The 20566-nt window shown below is 38.2% G+C and overlaps 1 protein-coding gene across 12 annotated transcripts in view; it reads right to left on the reverse strand.

Moving 5' to 3' along the window:
- ncam1b (neural cell adhesion molecule 1b) overlaps positions 1-20566 on the reverse strand; it is a 71098-nt gene that overhangs the window by 34055 nt on the left and 16477 nt on the right. For all 12 annotated transcript variants that reach the window (XM_034605447.1, XM_034605446.1, XM_034605443.1 and 9 more), the window contains exons 2-5: positions 3970-4044; positions 2512-2721; positions 1617-1760; positions 75-212 (exon numbers count right to left, since the gene is read on the reverse strand). In XM_034605447.1, coding sequence (XP_034461338.1) covers positions 75-212; positions 1617-1760; positions 2512-2721; positions 3970-4044 — 567 coding nt within the window. The remainder of the gene's footprint in view (positions 1-74; positions 213-1616; positions 1761-2511; positions 2722-3969; positions 4045-20566) is intronic.

Raw genomic sequence — 20566 nt, forward strand, 5'->3', positions numbered from 1 at the left:
ACACCTGCCGGACAAAAGCACGCACACAGGAACAAAAAGGAAGAGGTAATAGTGAGGGGTAAAAGGCCGCTAACCGTTCACCACGACCTTGATGACCCGCAGATCAATCTCGCCGCGGGCCATGAGGCGACCCTCACAGGTGTATGAGCCCTCATCCGTCTTCTTTATGCCACGGATCTGAAGGTGATTGTTGCTCAGCACCTTAAAGCGAACTGAAAGGAAGAAGAGAGTGAATTCACTGTTAGATATTTGAAGAATCAGGGAAAAGTCAATAACTTGACGTATTTGAGGATGAACAGCTGCTGCTATGTTACCAGGAGGTTACAGAGTGATATAAAGAAACACAGTAAATAAAGTAAACTCTTGTCCGACTTTAGTATATTTGTCCGACAACACTTGTGTGGAGGTGAGGGGGCTGGGAGAGCACCCTCACCTCCACAACTTGTTTTTGTTAGTCACTTTGTATTGCATTTTTATCATTACAAAACATAATGTTGAATGTATGCATTTTCCTTGAGCAACATTAGTGAGAGGTACACATCAATCAGCTACAAGATTAAAACTGGTAACTGGTTTGAATGTTGTGGCATCTCTGTGTAAACCCTTGACCTGTTTCAAGTAAGTTGATATGAACCATCAGTCAAGTGATTTTATAGGTTCAATAATTTCCAATGGCTTCACGGCTTCATTAAAAGGAAATACATAAAGAAACTGCAATTAAACCAGGTACCAGTTTTAATGTCATGGCAAACCAGTGTATGATTTATTTTTGCTGGTCTGAGGTTGATATAATGAATTGCAACAGATAACAGACTATTTTGGGCACATTACATTTTATATAACTATTTAAAAAAAAGAAATATGTGCAAAGCCCACAAGAACCCCCTTCAGTTTTCAGATGAAATGTGAACTGAATAAATTTAATCATGTAGTTACTAAAAATACGATTACAACTTATAAACATGCTTGTGTTATTATTTTCCAGTGAGTAATACCATACACATAATGATATTGTTCAGTGTGAAGGGTGAAGAACACAGAGTCAATTGTATTTTTTCAAATTCAAAATCAAATTATTTTTTTCCTCTGGAAGCACAAACCCCGGAGAATAATGGCTGCAGAAGCCGATGTGAACCATATCCAGTCACTGACACTGTTGAATTTACATATCCAGTATCACTTGTGGTTGTTTTTTGATCATCTAGTCTTCTATTATGAAGAAGCCTGTGTCTATTACAGTTACAACAATTATATTTTCTTTACATGTTGTTTATGTTGGTTTGATTAAGAGTTTTCTTCAATTCTTTGCTGACAATACAAAACTGCCATTATGTTTATTCGGCCACATTACATTGTTATTTACCAAATTGTATGACTACCTTGATACTTCCCTGATTTAAAAACTCAAATTTTAACTTTTTAAAAAGAAATAGAACTAGCATCACAAAGCTTTTATTCTAATATGATAGATATGAAGAGATTTTATGAAAACTAATTATATAACAATACTTCAATGTGAGAGGAGTTGGTTAGAGTTAGTTTTTCTAACTACGTTTAAACATATTCAAGAACACATCTCAACAGACTGACATATGATCCATTCAGAGACATCTTACCATCTTTCTCCATCTGTATTCTTGATCCTTTATATCTCCAGATGACAGTGGGAGGAGGGGAACTGACCACGTCACAAACGATGTCGGCATTGTCTCTTTCAGTAAACTCTTGGGGTGAGGGAACATTCGTGAAGGTGATTTTTTCTGTAACAAAACATGCAAAACACATATTTTACACATTGATTTTAGGTGTCATCAAAAAGTGCACTTTTTACGACTGTTCTGAATAGATTTGTATTCACATACTGTGTCACACAATAAAACTGTGGGTGAGAATTAATTTTTTAAATATTACTTGCTGCAGCTATTTTCTTTGCTATAGTTGGAATGTGTATAACTGGTCTGACTATGGTAATAACTTGCTTAATGTGACTGTGTGTGATTTTGTGAGTTGACAACAATAAGGTGCTTCGCCAAAAAAATGCCCAAAAAATATAATTCAATGATTTTCTAAACACTTACTGAGACAAACGCTCATTGTTAAGAAAAAGCTGAAGAATAGAACTTCTGTCTCATTTTGAAATAGACACCATATATTGATTCTATGCATTGTCTAAAAACATTCAAACACTGAAATAACACGACAGGTCTGTTTGGGAAATTACGGGATTTTGCCGCTGATGGATATTTTCTGATGTTTGGCATTCATGGAAAATAAAAGCCATTACTCACAAGAACTGCACAACAGACAGGATCATTAAGCAGCCCTCTAATGGTCTTCCGACCGTTTATTGAACTGATGAAAAATCTAACCTCACTTGAAAAGAAAAAGAGTAATGTGTTGCCCCTGAGCAGTCAATAAAATACTATGAGTTCAATAAACAAGATTTTTGTTCCCTATGTGCTTGTACCGCTCAATAATTTGCAGGGTGTGTAAGGTGGGAGAAAAACTTACGAAAGATTTTCACTTTAACGGTCGACTCCCCTTGCTGGTCTCCATTGGTAGCGACACACTTGTATGTCCCCGCATTCTCAGTCCCAGCTTTATACAGTGTGAGGGTGGAGGATGACTCATCGTTACGGGTTACCGTTATGTCGGGTCTGTTCGGTTCTATCCTGTCGCCGCTCGGTCCAAACCAGTCTATGTGCTTGGCAACACCGACAGCTGAGGGCACAGTGAGGAGCAGCACATAAGAAAACAAGCATTTGTAAAGGTGCACATTAAACATCAGTGAAGTCAACCAGTGTCCACAGACTCAACACTGTGGCTTTGGATATTCTTCTGCATGAACAGACGGCTCTGGTTCATACATTTTAAATGACACTATAAACCAATGGGGACAGCAATAGGAAAGAGAACATTAAGGGAGCTGCATGGATACGTGATAAACATCCCAGACCTTTAAATCACCGCTAAAGGTTTTTAAATAATGTGTTGTGAAGTGATGCAGTTTTGCAAAAGAATGCACGTTTGGGGAGTACTTGTACTAGTTCTCTGTATTATTATAGTATTAGTCCGTGCACTGATGCCATTTACTTATTTAAATTATTCAAATTATCTCAAGCGTTTTATACATTTCTAATCTCCTCTAAGAAATACCCTGGCACCCTGTCTCTTTGATTGATTGATTTCTACACTGCACTTTCATATCCTTTGTTGCATTTGGGGCTCCTAACAACCTATTACTGCAATTAACAGCACTTTAACTGTATACTATTATTTTCTGTCTATTTGTCTTTTATCCAAATGTATTTATTCATCAATCTAATTATCTATTTTTATAGATTTTGTTCTGAGTTGAATTGTTTGTTGGGTCTGAATATCATGTCTCTGCCTATATGAGAGGCACTTTGATTTACCTCTGATTCGTGTTTGAAACATGCTCTATAAATAAATCTGCCTTGCCTTTAAGTGCCAGTTATATTGGCTCTTCTTTAACAATCCATGCACATGGTTTAAAGTCCATGGTATCAGCGCGTTAAGAGCATGTTTACTTTAAGGTCACTGCACCAGGCGCTTGGATCAAAAGGGTTGTACTCAGTCTTTTAATTAATAATGGGTGTCTTCTGGGTAAAACAACCAGAGTGGATTCTCACATTCCCTTAAAAAGTCACTTGCACCTTGGTGGTTTGGTAATTAAAGGATGGCAGGTATAAGACAGAACTATATATATATATACACACACACGTGTTTGTGTGCCCGTGTGCATTTCTTCTTTGAAGCCCTATCAAAGTGAAATATTTAAACCTGAGACACCATTTTATTTCACATTCTAAATGTGTTATTATTTCATACGTGGTGTTTGAAATTTGAAATACAGTTGTAATAGTTGGATGTTGGGTTTGTATTGACTAACCTGCTGATCTTTAAGCAGTTAAAAGGACAATAGTCGGGACGGTTTGATATACTTACCCTCACACATGAAGAATTTGGACTCCCCCAGGCTAATCTCACCGTGACTTGGTGTGATCTGCACTTCCAGTGACACTACAAGAGAAAAAACATACAACACAAAATCAGAAAGATGCTAAACATAATAAATGACCCATCCAACCATGAAGGAAATTCTTAAAAACTTACAAATTATAAATAAATAAAATATATAAATATAAAAAAATAACCTAATTCTGGTTTACAGTAGCTACTATATTCTCAGCCTGTAGGTGACATCCATATCTTTAAACATGCATCAATATTTTCATTGTCCGAAAAAGGAAATAAAATCTGCAGAAAACAATGGTCGTGTACATCAAGAAACTGACTTTGCCAGCTATGACTTGCACAGCCCAATTACCAAAGACATGGACATTCCCTTTTCCCCTTTTGCCTGCAGTCTTCTTGTCCTTTCAAGACTAATGACATCAAGCATCACTGAAATTATTCAGTTAACATTCAAAGTGCACAGCATTGGTTCTTACCGATGCTGTGCTGCCAATTCACTTTGAGGGACTTTATATTTAAGATGCTTTAAAAGACTTGGGAAACCATGCTGTGTCTAGCAAGATAAATGTACTGCGGCTCTCAGTGACAGCCTTCACTTCATCAAAAACCAAATGAAAAAACAGATTTTTGTTATTTGAAACAGACAGAAGAATGGTCTGAAACTCTTCTGCGCTTAATTAGAACAAAGCTTCACTTGTTTCCTGCAGAATCTCCCAGAGGAGTGTTCAGAGTTCCTGTGGTTGTCTAGGGAGTGTGATTAAATGGGGCCCAAAATCCTGCTGTATATAATACATGAGTAAGAATGTGTGAACGTGTATAGACCACTGGAGATCAGGGCGGGTGTGGGCACATAGAGTTAATTGACATGAGGAAAGAAAACGTCAAATGTTTTCTTTAATGCCAACACATGAGGCGAAAAGGCAGTAATTGATTTACTTTTGTCGCATTTCAAAAACATTTCTAATCCCTTAATTGATGTTCTGACCTTTGATGTTTGTTTACTTTACAATGGTTGGTTAATTCTAGTGCATTGGAGCTATAAAATGTATGAGCCCTGTAGCTGTTAACACATCAACACGTCATTATTTGAATCCGATTGTTAATTAAAGCTTCCGTCTAATTCTTACTTTTAGATTTACTTAAAACCCTAAATATCCTCTTTAAACGTATTGAAAATTACTGGGCTTAAATACTGAAGCTCTAACACATAAAACTAAATGTTTTAGAGAGAGAGCAGGAATGACTAACTTGTTACAAACAACTAGAATTTCCGCTCTGCGGTTGTATGCCTCCACCAACCAGTGCAGTTTCTACATACTTTTTGTTCCAGATTCATATAAAGGTCACTGTAACCTTTGACAAATGAAAAATAATCACTTTGTCTTGGAGTCAAGTGACAACTGATCAAAAGTTGAGGAAATTCCCTTTTGAGATAAAAGGCCAAAAACATGTTTTTTGAAGCCGCCTTGACCTTTGACAACTGAAATCTAATAAATTTATCAGTGAGTCCAAGTGAATCGTGCCAGATGTAATGAAATTCCCTATGGGCCGTCCTAATATGTCTCATTCAAAGTAACATGAGGTCACTGTGACCTTGACCTTTGACCCCCAGGCACCAAAATCGAATCATTTCATCTATCTATTTATAGTATATGTTTGGCGTATGATTTCTTTTTGATTTGCCCACTTGGTCACTATGGGAACAAAGAAAAAACAAAAAACACAGAGTGCAAGTGGTTGCATCATGCAGGCAACTACTCAGAGTAAAATGTACATTAAGTGGCTTTAGTGTAGGATTTACGGTACTTATTGTGAATCAATCAAATAATCAATTACCGATTGATTTAAAAAAAACTAATAGTGGAATAAAAATATCCAAGGCACACAGTCAATAAAGCACAGGGAAACCAGTAGATAATAGTGATAATACTTTCGTTGCACTCAAAAAAAATCCATTATTCATACTTAGATTCCAGTTTTATCAAAAGGTAGAAATCCAACACTTTATTTTATATCTACCACGTATAGTTTGCTACAGACTAAAATCCATCATATCTCATCAGAGCCAGTGTTAGGGTGAAGCACACTGTGGTGTTTCACTGTCTCTGCTGTCAAATTATCCCCATTCTAACTAAAACAATGTTATGCTAATTTTATGGATAACCCTTTTGTTCTAATTGTGCCGTGGAAATAAGTACGGTTGGTATTCATTTAGGCAAACAAACAGGCAACTCATTTGCAGTGGAGGCATGATGATGATTATTTAAGTCGGGGGAAGTGTATTTGTACAGCCCATTATCACATCCAATGTCGGGACGCACTTTACACAAACACTGATTCACAATCCAGGAAAAAGCACCATTATTAAACAAAACAAACAAAAACAATGGCTGAAACCAGAACATAATACGGAGAAAGAAAATACAGGAACTCAAAAAAAGAAAATCTATATGTTCAGCACTTGTGTCATAAACCTATTATAAAAAGTCCAATTAAGTAAAAACCTGAATGAAGGTCAAATTAAATGAGCTTCATTATATACATCCATGAATCGTTAGAGATTCCTGTGCAGTCAAAACTGAACGAAGATCAGAAGTTCAGGATTTAGTGTATACTCTGTAATATATCAGTGTAATGCAGAGGCTGCAGAATCATGCTGGAATATACAAAATGCTTACAAAAGCATTTCATTTGAGGAGGAAATTGAGAGCAAAAATTATTCATGTGTTTTATAAAGCCATGGATATATTGCACACACAGATGCCAGTTTATATGTTGCATCTAAGTATAACGAATACAGTTTTGGGCTGGGCGATATGGAAAAGAATCACGATCATTCTTTCATATTAGTCGATATTGATATATATAAATCAAATCACTATTTCTGTCATTTCTGCTTCAGATGGTAAAAAGATTGGTGGTAGGAGCTGTCTTTGTGGGAACATGCTTTCCACAATTTGCAGTGCACGCTATTCTGCTCCTTGTCGGACTTTAAATAGCCATAATATCTCCACACTACCGAATTGCTCTGACCCTTCTTTTCAACAATGTCCTCGTCTCTGGAGCCTTGGGCTGTGTCCGTGGGATGTCTTCTTCGGTGACGCTGTCGCTCAAGTTTTCGTTAACATTTGATGTCGTCATTTTCTCTTTTATCTCGCTCCCTCTCCTGATATACTGTTGTGCACGGCTGCGGTAGCCCAAACATTAGCATGTGTGCTGCTGCCGGCTGCTACTCCTACGCTTTCCGCTGTGTGTGTCAACCTGACCTGACATGGCTGTATCTCTATTCCAGCCACATGATTGGTTCTGCACAGCGCTATTCTCATTATCATTGGCTGTTCATGTTTTCTGTCAAAGATGGAATGAGCTCTATCAACATTGTATGGACCATCTCTTATATTTCAATCGAGGAAATGTTATTTCGCGATAATTATCTTCATTGTTTATCGCCCAGCCCTAGTTACAGCCCTGCAAAAACCTTGCCCTCTTAAAGGCCAGATTGTTTAGCGTTTTCTTACCATCTGAAAATGTCAGATAGGGTAAATCAAATACAACAAGAACCACTTACAAGACAATTCATATACATAAAGCTGAATCAACAGACTAAAACAGTTTAAACCAAAACTGTACATTATAACCTCCATGAATATATGGGTTATTTTTTTAATTGACTAATGACTCAATCTACAGTATAATCCTAACATTTACAGCTAAATAATGGAGAAACAGGAACATTTACAACATGAAAGAAAATTCTATCAAGTGTTTGAATATCCGAAACTTTCATCTAACTAGATCAAAATTAGCATTGACTAAATGTCATAAAACAGAAAGACAGCTTGTAAACGCTGTCAGTAAACTTCCCAACACTGCTTTTCCTAAATTAAAACCAACAATGCAAAACGGTTCTCATATCTTCCAAGCTGACACTCGATGATGAAGGTGCCAAAGGGAATTTCCATCACATGATCTCTCATCCTCTTCCCTGCCTCTCGCTAAATCATTTCTCCATGTTCAGTAGAACATTAAAAATACAAGAACACCCACAGTTTTACACATTAAATTATTTTCTAGCCCACGCATTAATTGTTTCTCTCAGATCAAAAGCAGAGTGGCAGCTCCTCTTTCTCTTTTCACAAAGTAAGGTACAAGAGGACAGGGTAATTGCTCTCCGACAAACACCTCACTTTTTCATATATTACAGAGTCTAACAAGCGACAGCAAACTCAAGTCCAGTTTCACGGAAAAACTCTTCCAAAGCAGGGAGGGGGTGGCCAAATTACAGGAAGGAACTGTGTGTCTTAGAAATCTAATAAGAACATGAATCCCTTGAAACCAAGGCATTTTAAAACCTAGTAGGGCAGAGCCTGCATGGGGTCTCCACATAATAGAAGTTAAAGGAGCAAGCAGTGGAGAAAAAAAGAGGATTACATTGTGTTGAGAATTACATACGCTGTACGCTTCTTTTAGTCTTAATTCATTAGGCAGACTTTCGTCACGGGAAAAAGGCATTTTCGCCTGAAGCACAAATTTTTAAACATTGTTACCAATTAATGTAACAATATCATAATTCCTTCATTTGGAACTGCATTTTTTTGCCATGCTTAGGGAGTAGCTCGAAGGACAGCAGTGTTGGTCTCTTGGTCCACCGTGTTGGTCCAGACAAAAACTTAACTACAGGGTAGACTATTCTAATTTTGAAGACATTCATGTTTGATGATCTTCTTCTCAGCCAATGTGAGCTCCAGCTCAATTGGCTCCAGCCCCCCTGCAACCCTTAAATGATAAGCTGTATAGATAATAGATGGAGGGATTGATGTTGATCTTCTGATTTATCCTCGAGTAGGGCTGTTTTTATCAGCCTCCCCTGCTCCTAGAAAGAGCTCAGGATATAGGGTAGCTTACATATCCTACGTGCTGAGCTCTCTCTACTCCCCCGATGATCCGACTATGGAGAGGATCCCCCAACACATGACAATTTCAATCAAGAGGGATCCTATCAGTCAACACAAAACAAGGAGCTCATACATAACAGAGGGACTTCTTTTATCACATGTACAACATTGTATGGGTCTGAAAATTCTGAAATGACCAGAAAATCATACTTTGCTAATTATGGTCCTGACAACAGCCTCAAACACCTACAACCTCTGTTATCACCTATGTAAGAATCACGTGAAACATTACAGAGAGTCAACAGATATGAGCCACAACAGCAGTCGTGCACAAAACAAGCCCCATACTCAGATTTCGCAGGAAGCTTTTGCTCGCAGTGCACCATATGGCAAAAAATCACTAAACTGGAAGGAGGTAACAGCTGCCATTGCAGTGTACATTTGCAAAGACATGGCTGAGACATGGTACAAATAATGAAATGTCTTGACTTATGAGGCCATTCCAATCCTTTAATGCCTCAATGTGGTTCATTTTTGTGGTGTTTAGTGAAATGCCTAGAGAACCATTTCCATGAAATTCTGTGCACTTTCTCCAAAACATTGGTTTATGATAACCCATCACCTTCAGCTGCACTAAACACCTGCTAACATCCGATGAGCAACAGCATGTTACCATTTTCATTGTTGAGAATGTCTGCATGTTCATGTTAACATTTTGCACATGTTGTGCTAATTATAGCCTCATATGCTGCAAGCATGGCTGCAGAATCTTGGTTGTAATTGATTTTGCCATATGCCAATCAATATCAAGGGTGTGTCATTATCTCTATTGAGCCAGAGGTGTTTCATAATGCACTGCTTTCTGCCTGTCTTTTAGATACTAATGTGTTCACAAAATCAATACTATCAATTCCCACATATATGGTTTCTAAAAAGGAGAATGCAGAATGGCATACATTTCAAATATATTAAAATTGTGTTAGTGAATTCCAAAAATCAATTTGTACAAGGAAAAAAATATATATTTCAAAATTTTTAAACAAAATATACTGATTTATAAAAAATATATGACCATTTAAATTCAAAGTAGAATAATATTGGTTTTTTAACCATATTAAAAACCCAGCCACTAAACTGCTTATTTCTCTGAACTGATAATCACCACTAAAACCTACAGTAACATTACTCTACACTCTTACTTAAATTTTACCAGAGTTCCATGGAAGAAAATTGACAGTATAGTTTTGTATTAATACTGGAACACAGACTTAAAGATGAGTAGAAGGGAAGACAGCCCCAAGTTTTCAGAAGGTGCTATGTGCCACTAATTGGATAACCTAACCGTAGGCTTATAAATCTTGCATACAAGCAGTTTTACTGAGTTATATGCTCAAATTTGTGTTAGGTTTTTAAGGCCCACAATACCAGACTGGTTAAAAGACCTACAGAGAATAACAATTCAAGTAGTTAAGAGTGACCTAGTTCCGGGAAAACACGCAATCTCCCTGCAGTTAAACTTGACATTCCAAATTAAAATACGTCTTCAGACGGGTGCTCTTCATCTAAACACTTTGCTTTAACAGAAACTGGACTCAGATGAAAAAGCCCAATTCTCTTCCCATCAAAATCAGCATCTGTTGACCATCTATTAGACTTTAAATGAAAGCGGGAACCTGATAAAGTGAAAAGGCATCTTGCAATAATTACAGAGCCATTGACAACAGACCAAGTAGAGTTTTCCTTTATTAGGATAATGTCAGGGAGATCGACTCCAAACATTCAAAGACGAGTTACAGCTCTACGTCTGAGAGGCTATAGATTTCATTCAACATCAGTATTTAATAGGGATAAATAAATCTAAAAGCCAAGACATTAACAATTTTGGATGGAGAACATGGTTGGAACCCTCAAGATCTGCTGCCAAAAAATAAATGAAGAATGCTAGCCTTATTTACAATCACACCATGTGTGCAGGCTGAAATAAACCTGGCAGATGACACCAGCATGAGCAGAGAATTGTGGCCTGCCTAAATTCGACCACAAGACCAAGAGAAATACCAAGAAAAGACCAGCAATAAATGGAGTGTTTGTCTGTTTTCCTGTTTCCAAATGTAAGGGAAAGGCACAACGCGAATTTGAATGCAGCACGAGAACTGTGGCTCTGACATTAGCAGTTCATTTGTGATGTAAGATTTACTGTTGCTGAGGGCAATGTCATATTTGGATGCAGGCTGATCATGACTATAGGAGACAGCTTACAGTGTCAATAATTCATGTCTCTGTAGGTCATCCACAATAGCTTAGTGTTTTATATCTTATATGAATCTCATTAAATGTATAGCAACATGGAGAATATTGAATCCTTCTCACTTCTAACTCCAGTCGTCTTTGAGGTTCTATTTAAGGGTCATGTTAAGGATTTCTTGAGCACAGCCATGGGCCATTGAGCTACTTATAACCAGTAACATGCAGATTCGCTTGAACATGTGTGGGTGTTTGTTTCTCTGTAATGATTGTGGTAAGGGGCTATTTCATGAATGAAAATGATGTACATTGATGTCCTTGAGCTTCAGTAATCAGCGGTTGCAGATGAAGAGCTTTAAATAGTCTCACGTAGTCTAAAGCCATCCTTGCTAGCTCGGCTTTTACCTTATGTTTAAGTTCCCCATGGGAATACTCTTTCCACGGTTATGTTCAAAGTAACTGATAAAATTTGAAGAGTAAGGACACCATATAGATGAGAATTAATGCAGAGCCTGGCCTCTTTCCTCTAGCCTCTGTAGTTATCTTAGAACAACACCTCGGGTGCTGCAGCCTGTGCTACTGGATGTTGTAGTAAGCCTTAACCCCAGCCGTGACTTGCTTCACTTGCCGTGTGGGATTAAGCTCATTATCTATTCTGCCAGCGTAATACACGCACACACTCGCGCGCGCACGCACTCACACACACACAAACACGCACACACACACACACACTTAAACTTTAAGCCTGCCAACTGACAGTCACAGTTAAACCCTATCCTAACTATGTGTAATCTAAAATAAACAACAGAATCTGATCTGTCCTTCAAATTGAAGGTTTCTATTTAGTCAGGCTGGGCTGTGTATCAATACTAAAATAGTGTTTAAATTACAGATGCCAATAGTAATGTCACAGCAGTATATTACAACACAGTGGGTTCTGTGATATGATATATCCCAAATAACTATCTGTCTACATGTAACCAAAGAGAGCATCTTATAAGGCAAAATTATATAATTAAATGAGGGAATCAAATCTATATTGTTGGTATATTGAGCCTCACACTGTTTTATAGGCTGTTGAGGTTATAAGGTGTGTATCAGAATAATTGAAGACCTTTTTAAAAGCCTTTCACTGGTGGTGTCTGAACTGTCGGCAAGAAAATCATTTTAGAGGTCAAATGTCTGCAGGAATGAAGTGCCTCTGCCTCAGTAATGGTGCCAGTACGTTTATAATGTATTGCAAGGGAGACAGAATCACAATATATCACAATGATGATGATTTGTCCCACACCTACTGGCAAAGAAAAGCAGCCAAAAACTCACCCACACTGGCTGATTTATAGCATTATTTCATTATTACAAACAAAAAACATGGGGGCAGCCTAAAAGCCGAATGGTTGAGGTGCGCGCCACATGAACATACATGTCCTCACGCAGCAGGTCTCCGGTTTGACTCTTGGCTTATACTTTACAAACACAAAACTCATGACACATATCTGTCACTGGAGCAAGGTCACAACAATTTAGTTTCTTTAAGGACCAGTCTGTAGGATTTAGGTGGATCTAAATTGATTATAATATTCACGTTTAAAGCAACCACAGTTACCAAAGTGCATTATGAAAATAAAATTGAAAACTACATATAAAAACAGAGAGTACATAGAAAATACAAAAGCAAGTGAATAATCTGCTAAACCCTAAGGAATGGATTCTCTTCCACTAAGTCCACCATGTTGTATTGAAATTAAAATAAACCACTTACAACTAGTGGGTCATTCTGGGATTATAATAAAATGTGTATTAGGCATACTGCCACTAATTATTATTGGCATTATCAATTAAGCTTTTTCAATTAATGAATTAGTTGTTGGGTCTTTTACAAAACGTGAAAAATGATTCAGGGTGATGTCTTCAAATTGTTTTCTGTATACGACCAATAGACCTTTTCTTTTAACACCCAACATCAGTGGTATACTGGGATCCCATGTCATCTCTTAAAGAAGGTGATGGTTCATCTTATAGAAGACCAACCATCCCCTTTGCCCTGCTTAAACGTTTACGGGCCCAGGTCAGTGATTAAGTCAGACCCTTAATTTAGTTTAGTGTAATGTAAGAATGAAAAAATAGCCAAACCTCACACCAAAGAACCATCAACATTGACAAACAATTAATCAGTTATCAATTATTAATCAGCCTTCAAGGAACAGGGGGTGTCCCTGTCTGCTCGTCTCTGTCAAGAGCAGCTCTTCTTCTCATTGAACAGATTCATGGCTTCCTTGTATATTGGAGCCTTAGTGCAGTCCCTCAGTAGAAAGACAGTTTGGGTAAAAGCATTAATGTATTTATATTTCTATTCCAATAGAATGTATGCAACGTGTCAGGTGTATTCTGCAGCAGGCAGCATGAACATCCAGTGTTTTAGAACACAAACCTCACACATTGTGATTCTCAGTGGAAAAAAACAAGCATATGTATTAAAAAGCATTTAATCTAGAATGAACACAAACTGAAATTACTGTTTAAGTAACAATGCAAACCCAGAGTGAGAGTAATCACTTCTTACTAGTTTTAAGGAACAAGTGAGTATTTGCTTGCTGCTCATGTCTCTCAACCACAGTTACACTCACTTCTACTAGTTGCCATGGAAACGTGTTTCCCTGCTCCCATCTCCCCACATTTTGACATCACTGCTCTATCTCCCTCCCTCTCTCCTTCTCTCTCCCTCCCTCTTGTATATGCCTGTCTGATTAGATCTAGCAGTGCAGCCTCAGAGGAGCGACTATTTACATTGATGAGGTTTTCAAAAGTTTTTTTGAAAGGTTTTTACAGTGCACAGCTTCAAACGATTGCTTGCAGTGGCTAAAGCATTAGTTGTATTGATGCTCCAAAATCTTTGAGCACATTCTATAAATATGTGAAAGCTGTTTAACCCTCCTGTGCAATGCTGTTCCATGAAGTCACACAATGTTTATAGAGCAAGTTTAACAATTTATGCTAGGCTCCATTATTGTAGCTCCACACCGTGACATCAGTATCAGCCAAGCTTAGGACACATGGGGCATTTCATTTATGCATTATTTTTTAACCTAGAAGTTGATAGGTCTGTATAACATATAGAGCAGATTACAGTAGATCTGTGCATTAGCTTAAAGCTAAATGGTTTTGTGGTAACCCAAAATAAACCATCAGTACTGATAAACTGCCTTATTCTCTCAAAATTATTGTAGAAATGAATATTTCTTAAAGATCTCCTTTCTGTGGCATTTACAACATTCAAGGAGACTTACAATTTTATTCATATGGACTTGAATCCTTTTAGTTATAAAAGATTGATCAATTAATTCATTTGAAAATTAATATAACACCATCAACAGAGAACAGGATTTACTTCATGCTAGTAGAATATTGCATGTGTAAAATATCACTTGCAATACTGACGTAATGGTCATACTTATGAGTTACATAATAGGGCACATTAGAATAAAAGGCCGAGGCAGCAGAAGCTGAGCTGCCACAGTGGTGATGATTCACACTCTTGTTGTTGAAGAGAGGCCATATAAAAAGTGTTTGTGATATTGAAGTATAATATAAATATCATTCTGACATTATTTTGTAATAACGATTGTTGTAGTGCCATGTACTTGAGTTTGATAAGAAGATAAGAAGAGATTTCACATAAAATACAGGAAACAAATGTATCAAAACATTCTGTTAGCCGAATGGTTAGAGTGCATGCCACATGACCGCAGCATCCAGTGTGATTCAGGCTCTGGACTTCTGCTGCAGGTTATTCTGTCTCCCCTTATTTCCTCTGTATCTTTACAGTTGACTGTAAAATAAAGCCTAACATTCGTAAAAAAATCTGTAATCCTCAACCATGCCGTCTGCAACATTAAAGCTGCTATATTTAAGTTTTCTCTGCCAGTAAACATGGTTTCTTGTCGGGACCAAGTGGCACCAGTCACTTGCCAAGAGATTCAGCCGTTGATGAAGAGGTTATAATACGCCCCTCTGAGCAGCGCTACCTATCTGAAGGTGATGAAGCGGGCCAGCCAGGTCAGGGATAGCTGGTCAGCAAGCTCACTTCAGTAGAAGCAAATAAGTTATAGAAACAGGAGTAGGTCAAGAGTTAATGAAGGTGCTGCTTTTTAATGCTGGAGACAGCTCTTGGCACGTTAAGGAATAATGTTTGATATTGAACTTGCAACGATTCTGCAAGATTGCTATGTAAACAGCTACTATTGGCCATTTAGCAACAGCAAACGCTTATATTTAGACCTGTAAGATGTCCACGGGAAAAATTGCTATAAAGTAGCAATTTAACATCTACAAACTCTGAGTAGAAACATGGTGTAACCAAATATGTTTTGTGTCCAGGACAGATATTGTCTCAAAAACAAAGGCATGAAAACTAGAGCTGAAATGAGTAGTTCATCAATTAGTTGAGCAAAAGAAGAATTGGCCTACAACTACAGTGATAATCAACTTCTCTTTTTCTCGGTCTTACATGGGAATAAACTATTAAGATATCATTATCAAGTTATTGACAGAACAAGCATTCTGAATACTTATATATACTGTTGGGAAACTGAATTTTCATACGGTTGCAAATAATGAATATATATATTATTGATTACTCTGTTCAATTGTTCTCTTGACTAATCAATTGTTTTCACCACAAATAGTGTAACAATGGAGAAGATATTTACACCCACTGATGCAATGAGTACAAGGTATGTGTCCATCCACACATACACCTACCTACACCCTTCACCGTCTTGTTTTGTCAGATGAACAGTCCAAAAATCCAAAAGGGTCTTCATGTTACTGTGATTTATATCTGATCAAATTGAAGAAGCGAAAACCAACCGATGTTTGGCTAAATTTATTATTGGATCATGAAATTATTGCAGTTTAGAAATGTTAAGACATTTGATCTATTAATCAGCAATTCAAATAATTAGCCTTCAATCCAGACAGTGCAGAGGTTATTTTCTGCAGAATAGTGATCACCTGATCTTGGGAGATTGGTCACATCCTGAGACTAATTATGGTTATTGTCCCCGAGGGTGAGGAGCTTCAACATGCATCACTTGAGTCTGATGCAAAACAACAACAACATTGGATTCACAAGCTAAATCGAGATTAAGAGAGATATTGCTCCAATCTTTGCAGCTGCACATGGCTGCATCGTTCTCCCAGACCTGGCACTTTCAAATGCATTTTGCAGACTACTGAAAATAACAAATAATGAATCCAGAATACACAGACCATTTTGCCCTGACATTGCAATGGTTTCTATAAGATCTTTTAAATAGCATCATGACTCAAAGTGAATCCAAAATAGGAGTTAAAATGAACTCTCTCTAATGGGTATATGCCTGTCTAAGCTACATTACTCTTCCTCTCTTAGTGGACGATAAGCTGCGACTCAATGAGCTACGCTGCACTCCACTTTAGCACAACAGAATCCACCGTCATTCAGGCAATTTAGTGTGAGTGCTCTTCAGCATCTGCCTCAGCTGTGCACCACACAACAAAAGCCCAGGGAGGCGGAGAGGTGAGCGTCTGTGGCCCATCGTGCCATGCTGTGTACTCCTGTAATGAGTCAGTATTTAGATGGGTGGAAACAAGTCCAGAAGAAGATGCAGAAATTGTGCTTGGAGGAACAACTCAAATAGAGGGGAGGGAAAGCCTCTGGAAAAAGAACAGGACAGAGATTAATTGTCGTTCATTAAATAATTCTGACAATTATGTTAACACAATCCAGATACAGCAATCCATGACAAACATGTTTTGTTTGAGAGACAGGTGGGTAATGCTGAAAATAATAATTACGACAAAAAACTCCCAGTTTGATTTTCATCCAGCTTTGGGCTCCAGTAGAGCTATGCAACTTGTGCGAAGACTGAGAGAGAACAGTCTGTCACCATGTCTCAAACAGACATGCATAATCAGTGAGATGGAAAGATTCTTGGAGACTGAATTCTAGGGGACTGAGCAAAGAGTTTTTTATTTTCGACTTGAATCCTGTGTGGCAACTACATACAAGAATGGGGAGTCTGTGTGGCATGAACAATGCCTGAAATGTTAACATCTCTGTGAACACAATGAATCACCACAGTCTGTCACAAAATAACACTCATTCTTCCACATTAATCATTACAGTGCTTCTCCGGTGGCTTCCCTGTTACTGCTAGTCACGACGCACGCTCATGAAAAAACCCACAATGCAACTGCCCTGCTCACTACCAGAGAGAAAGCCATTAAGGTTTAGCAGAATATAATACACATATGCTGTGTAAACTGGGCAGAATTTCATGCATCTCTAATTATTACTGTAACAACAAAGAGCCAAAAAGTGGGAGACTGGGAGGGCGGGAGGGCAGGAGGGAGGGAGCCACAATGACCACTCAGCGACAAGCTGCCTGAGACTACACAGAACCCCGAAGCCTGGCACATGCACACAGCTCTCTCTGTGTGTCCATTCAGAAGGCAGACAAGCTGGGACGAGCCGGATAAGCCTGCCTGTGACTCCAGCAGGAAGAGGATCAATAGGAGGGAATGCACCATTTCAGATACAGCCAGACAGAGCCAGGGGCAGGGCAGAGAGGCAGGGCAGCACTTGAGTACTCATTATGTTGTGTAGGATGACACAGTGTGTGCAGCTACTTCTGGAGTCATCTATGAATGGCGGAAGACGATGCAGATCTATTGGAGATTAGGGCAGACCACACAGTAATTGGATAAAAGCACTAATTAATCAAATAAAACGCACTATGAGGGTGTCGCCATAAAGGTTACAGAGCTAAGGAAGATAATTGTGTGAACACGTTGATAACAGGCAGAAAAATGGTCGATAGAGGCCCAATTTTGACCATAGAAATCTTTTTTCCCCTCGCTTGCTGGCATAAACACAGTTGGCTGCAGTTGAGCGTTTGGACATCACCCACCAGCAATCAATCAAATACTGATGTCCCACCTCCCATACTAACAGAGTCGGAAATTAACACCTGCCAAGAATCAAATGCCATTAAGTAAACAAGGGTCGCCCACCATAGCAGCCAAGATTATGATGCCTCAGCTGGTCTTTGCCTGCTCTCCGATTTTGTCCCTGCTGACCACCGTACACTTCCTCTAACACGGATCCAATCAAATCAAAGCAAAACAGTGGCTGGGCATCAAACAGGCCTCAGATTAACAGCCTTTTATGCTGGCTCAATTGAAAAACTGCTCAACTCTATTTCCCTATTGACTGGATGGTTATCCAAACTAACACTGGTCTAAACATAACCACAAACAAAGAGCCAGGATTTTACATTTGACAAAAAAAGACATGTCGGCTCAGTATCTGTCAGGAGCTTACTCAGATACTTGACGTCAGACTTCACTTGGGGCAGCCTCTCTCATGTGGTGAAGGTGTGTGAAGATGGGAAGTGTTAGCTCCAGATGCTGTCACCTCCATCAGACAAAGTTTGCAGATTGCCTCATTAATGTTATCAGGCTCCATTCATTCAGGTTAATTCTGACATATTTATGAAATAGGCGTTTCTACTTTGACACCCAATCCTCCGCCTTCTCGGTCAACTCTCCTCTCGTCACATGATCAAATTCAGCTTATCTGTGATGTGACTCTGCTCTGCTGCTGAAGGGAGCAGCAACTTGTTAAATTAAATTAAATTAAATTAAATTAAAGTGGAGTTTTCATTTGGTGAACGTGGGCGCTACTGAACCACGAAAATGAACCTCACAGGTTTTATGTAAAAAATTAAATAAGATGGTGGGCAAGTTATGTAATCAGCATGTGCTCGGACACATGTAACACCGACTAACAAACAGATTGTAAAATAATGAAATAATAAGAGAGCAGCACAAAGATAAACTGAAGAAAGTGACTTCCTTTGCACGATCAGTCAAACTCTATCTAATGATGGTGAACATTTAATGAAAATGATTTTAGTATTGATATCAAAGACAAATAAAACATAGTATGCATATGAGGCTTTTCTCTCAATGTTTATTTTAGTTTTGTAGATGTTGACTTTTTAGGAATTTATTTGGTTTTGCTCTTTATATGACATTTTCATTTATATTCATTTTCTATATATTTCCTTTCCCATTACCATGTTAATATTTTAGTTTATCATACATTTTCTTTTCCGCTTCTTTATGTTGCAGTTAGTGAAGCATACGACAACTCTAGCAGTGTGTTGACAGCCTAAATTTCCAAACATAAAAAAGATAATAACCCAGTGTTTTCTTATGTCTGTGTAGCGAGCTTCCCAGCAAAAAATAATTCAACCTCACAGTGACATTCTAAATGTGCTTTTTGCTGTATACACGGAGAGAATCTATATGCATAGGATATCTTGCCATCTAACTAACCAGACATCTGCCACCGAAATGCCATCAGTTTAAATCATCTTTCTGATGAGTACGTGCCGAGCATCGCCCTGCGAGAAAATCAGTCCCTCGCTAACCACATCAGGATAAAACCCCTTTGATCCTAACACAAGAGTCAACTATGCTCCACTAAGGAGCTCATTTGTTTTATCCTATTTAAAATTAGTTATACTTTAGAAGTCACCCATGGGAAAATTTGTCCTATGAGTGCGACCTATCTTATCTATTTAGGGGGATTGGGCAACCATAATGCAGTGCCTGGGGACAAGCTGCAGATCTGAGGCCAGAACCCTGTTAAGGCGCAATAGCTGGAAAGGCTGGGTATCGTTCAAAATCTTTGATGTTTCCTTAAAGATAATTGTTTCAGTATCAATTATGTATTTTATTTCAACAAGAAAATTACATTACACATCATGGTACAAACATTTAGGTTTATTTTCCAACTCCTTGGCCTTTTTACACATAGCGTAGAGTTTTACCTCGACAGGGTGTTCATGTTATGTTACTTAATACGGCCAATCACTAGCAGTATTTGATCTTGGTACAAACATGTTGGGTACGTATTGGCAAACTGAAACTGACACTGATGAGATTTACTCCTTTATGCCTTAACAACAAGGCTTTTTGCAATATGGGATCACATCTATAAAGCATTTAAGTCGATACCATAAAAGTATTAAAGATTGGTGCTCAGGCCTAAAAGCAGGAGTATATATTAATGTCTTTCATGTCTTTGGAAACCCAGAGAAAATCCATACAGACCCTGGCAGAAGCATGAAAACTCTTCACTTTGTACTAAGAGGCAACAATACTGGTCATAAGGGTATGCTTGGTACTCCACCAACACAACTGCGTTATTCAAGGCCATCCCTGATGCACCTCATTAATCCGTGCCACATCTAATTGTGCTAAGCCATTACAGCCAACCATTTGCATTCTTAACAGTGCCATGCTCTTCCAAAAACGTTCCAACTGCAAAGTAATTAAGGACGCTTACGACAAGAAGGATGAGGATGGTTACCACC

The sequence above is a fragment of the Hippoglossus hippoglossus genome, chromosome 13, assembly GCF_009819705.1.
Source record: "Hippoglossus hippoglossus isolate fHipHip1 chromosome 13, fHipHip1.pri, whole genome shotgun sequence".
NCBI lineage: Eukaryota > Metazoa > Chordata > Actinopteri > Pleuronectiformes > Pleuronectidae > Hippoglossus > Hippoglossus hippoglossus.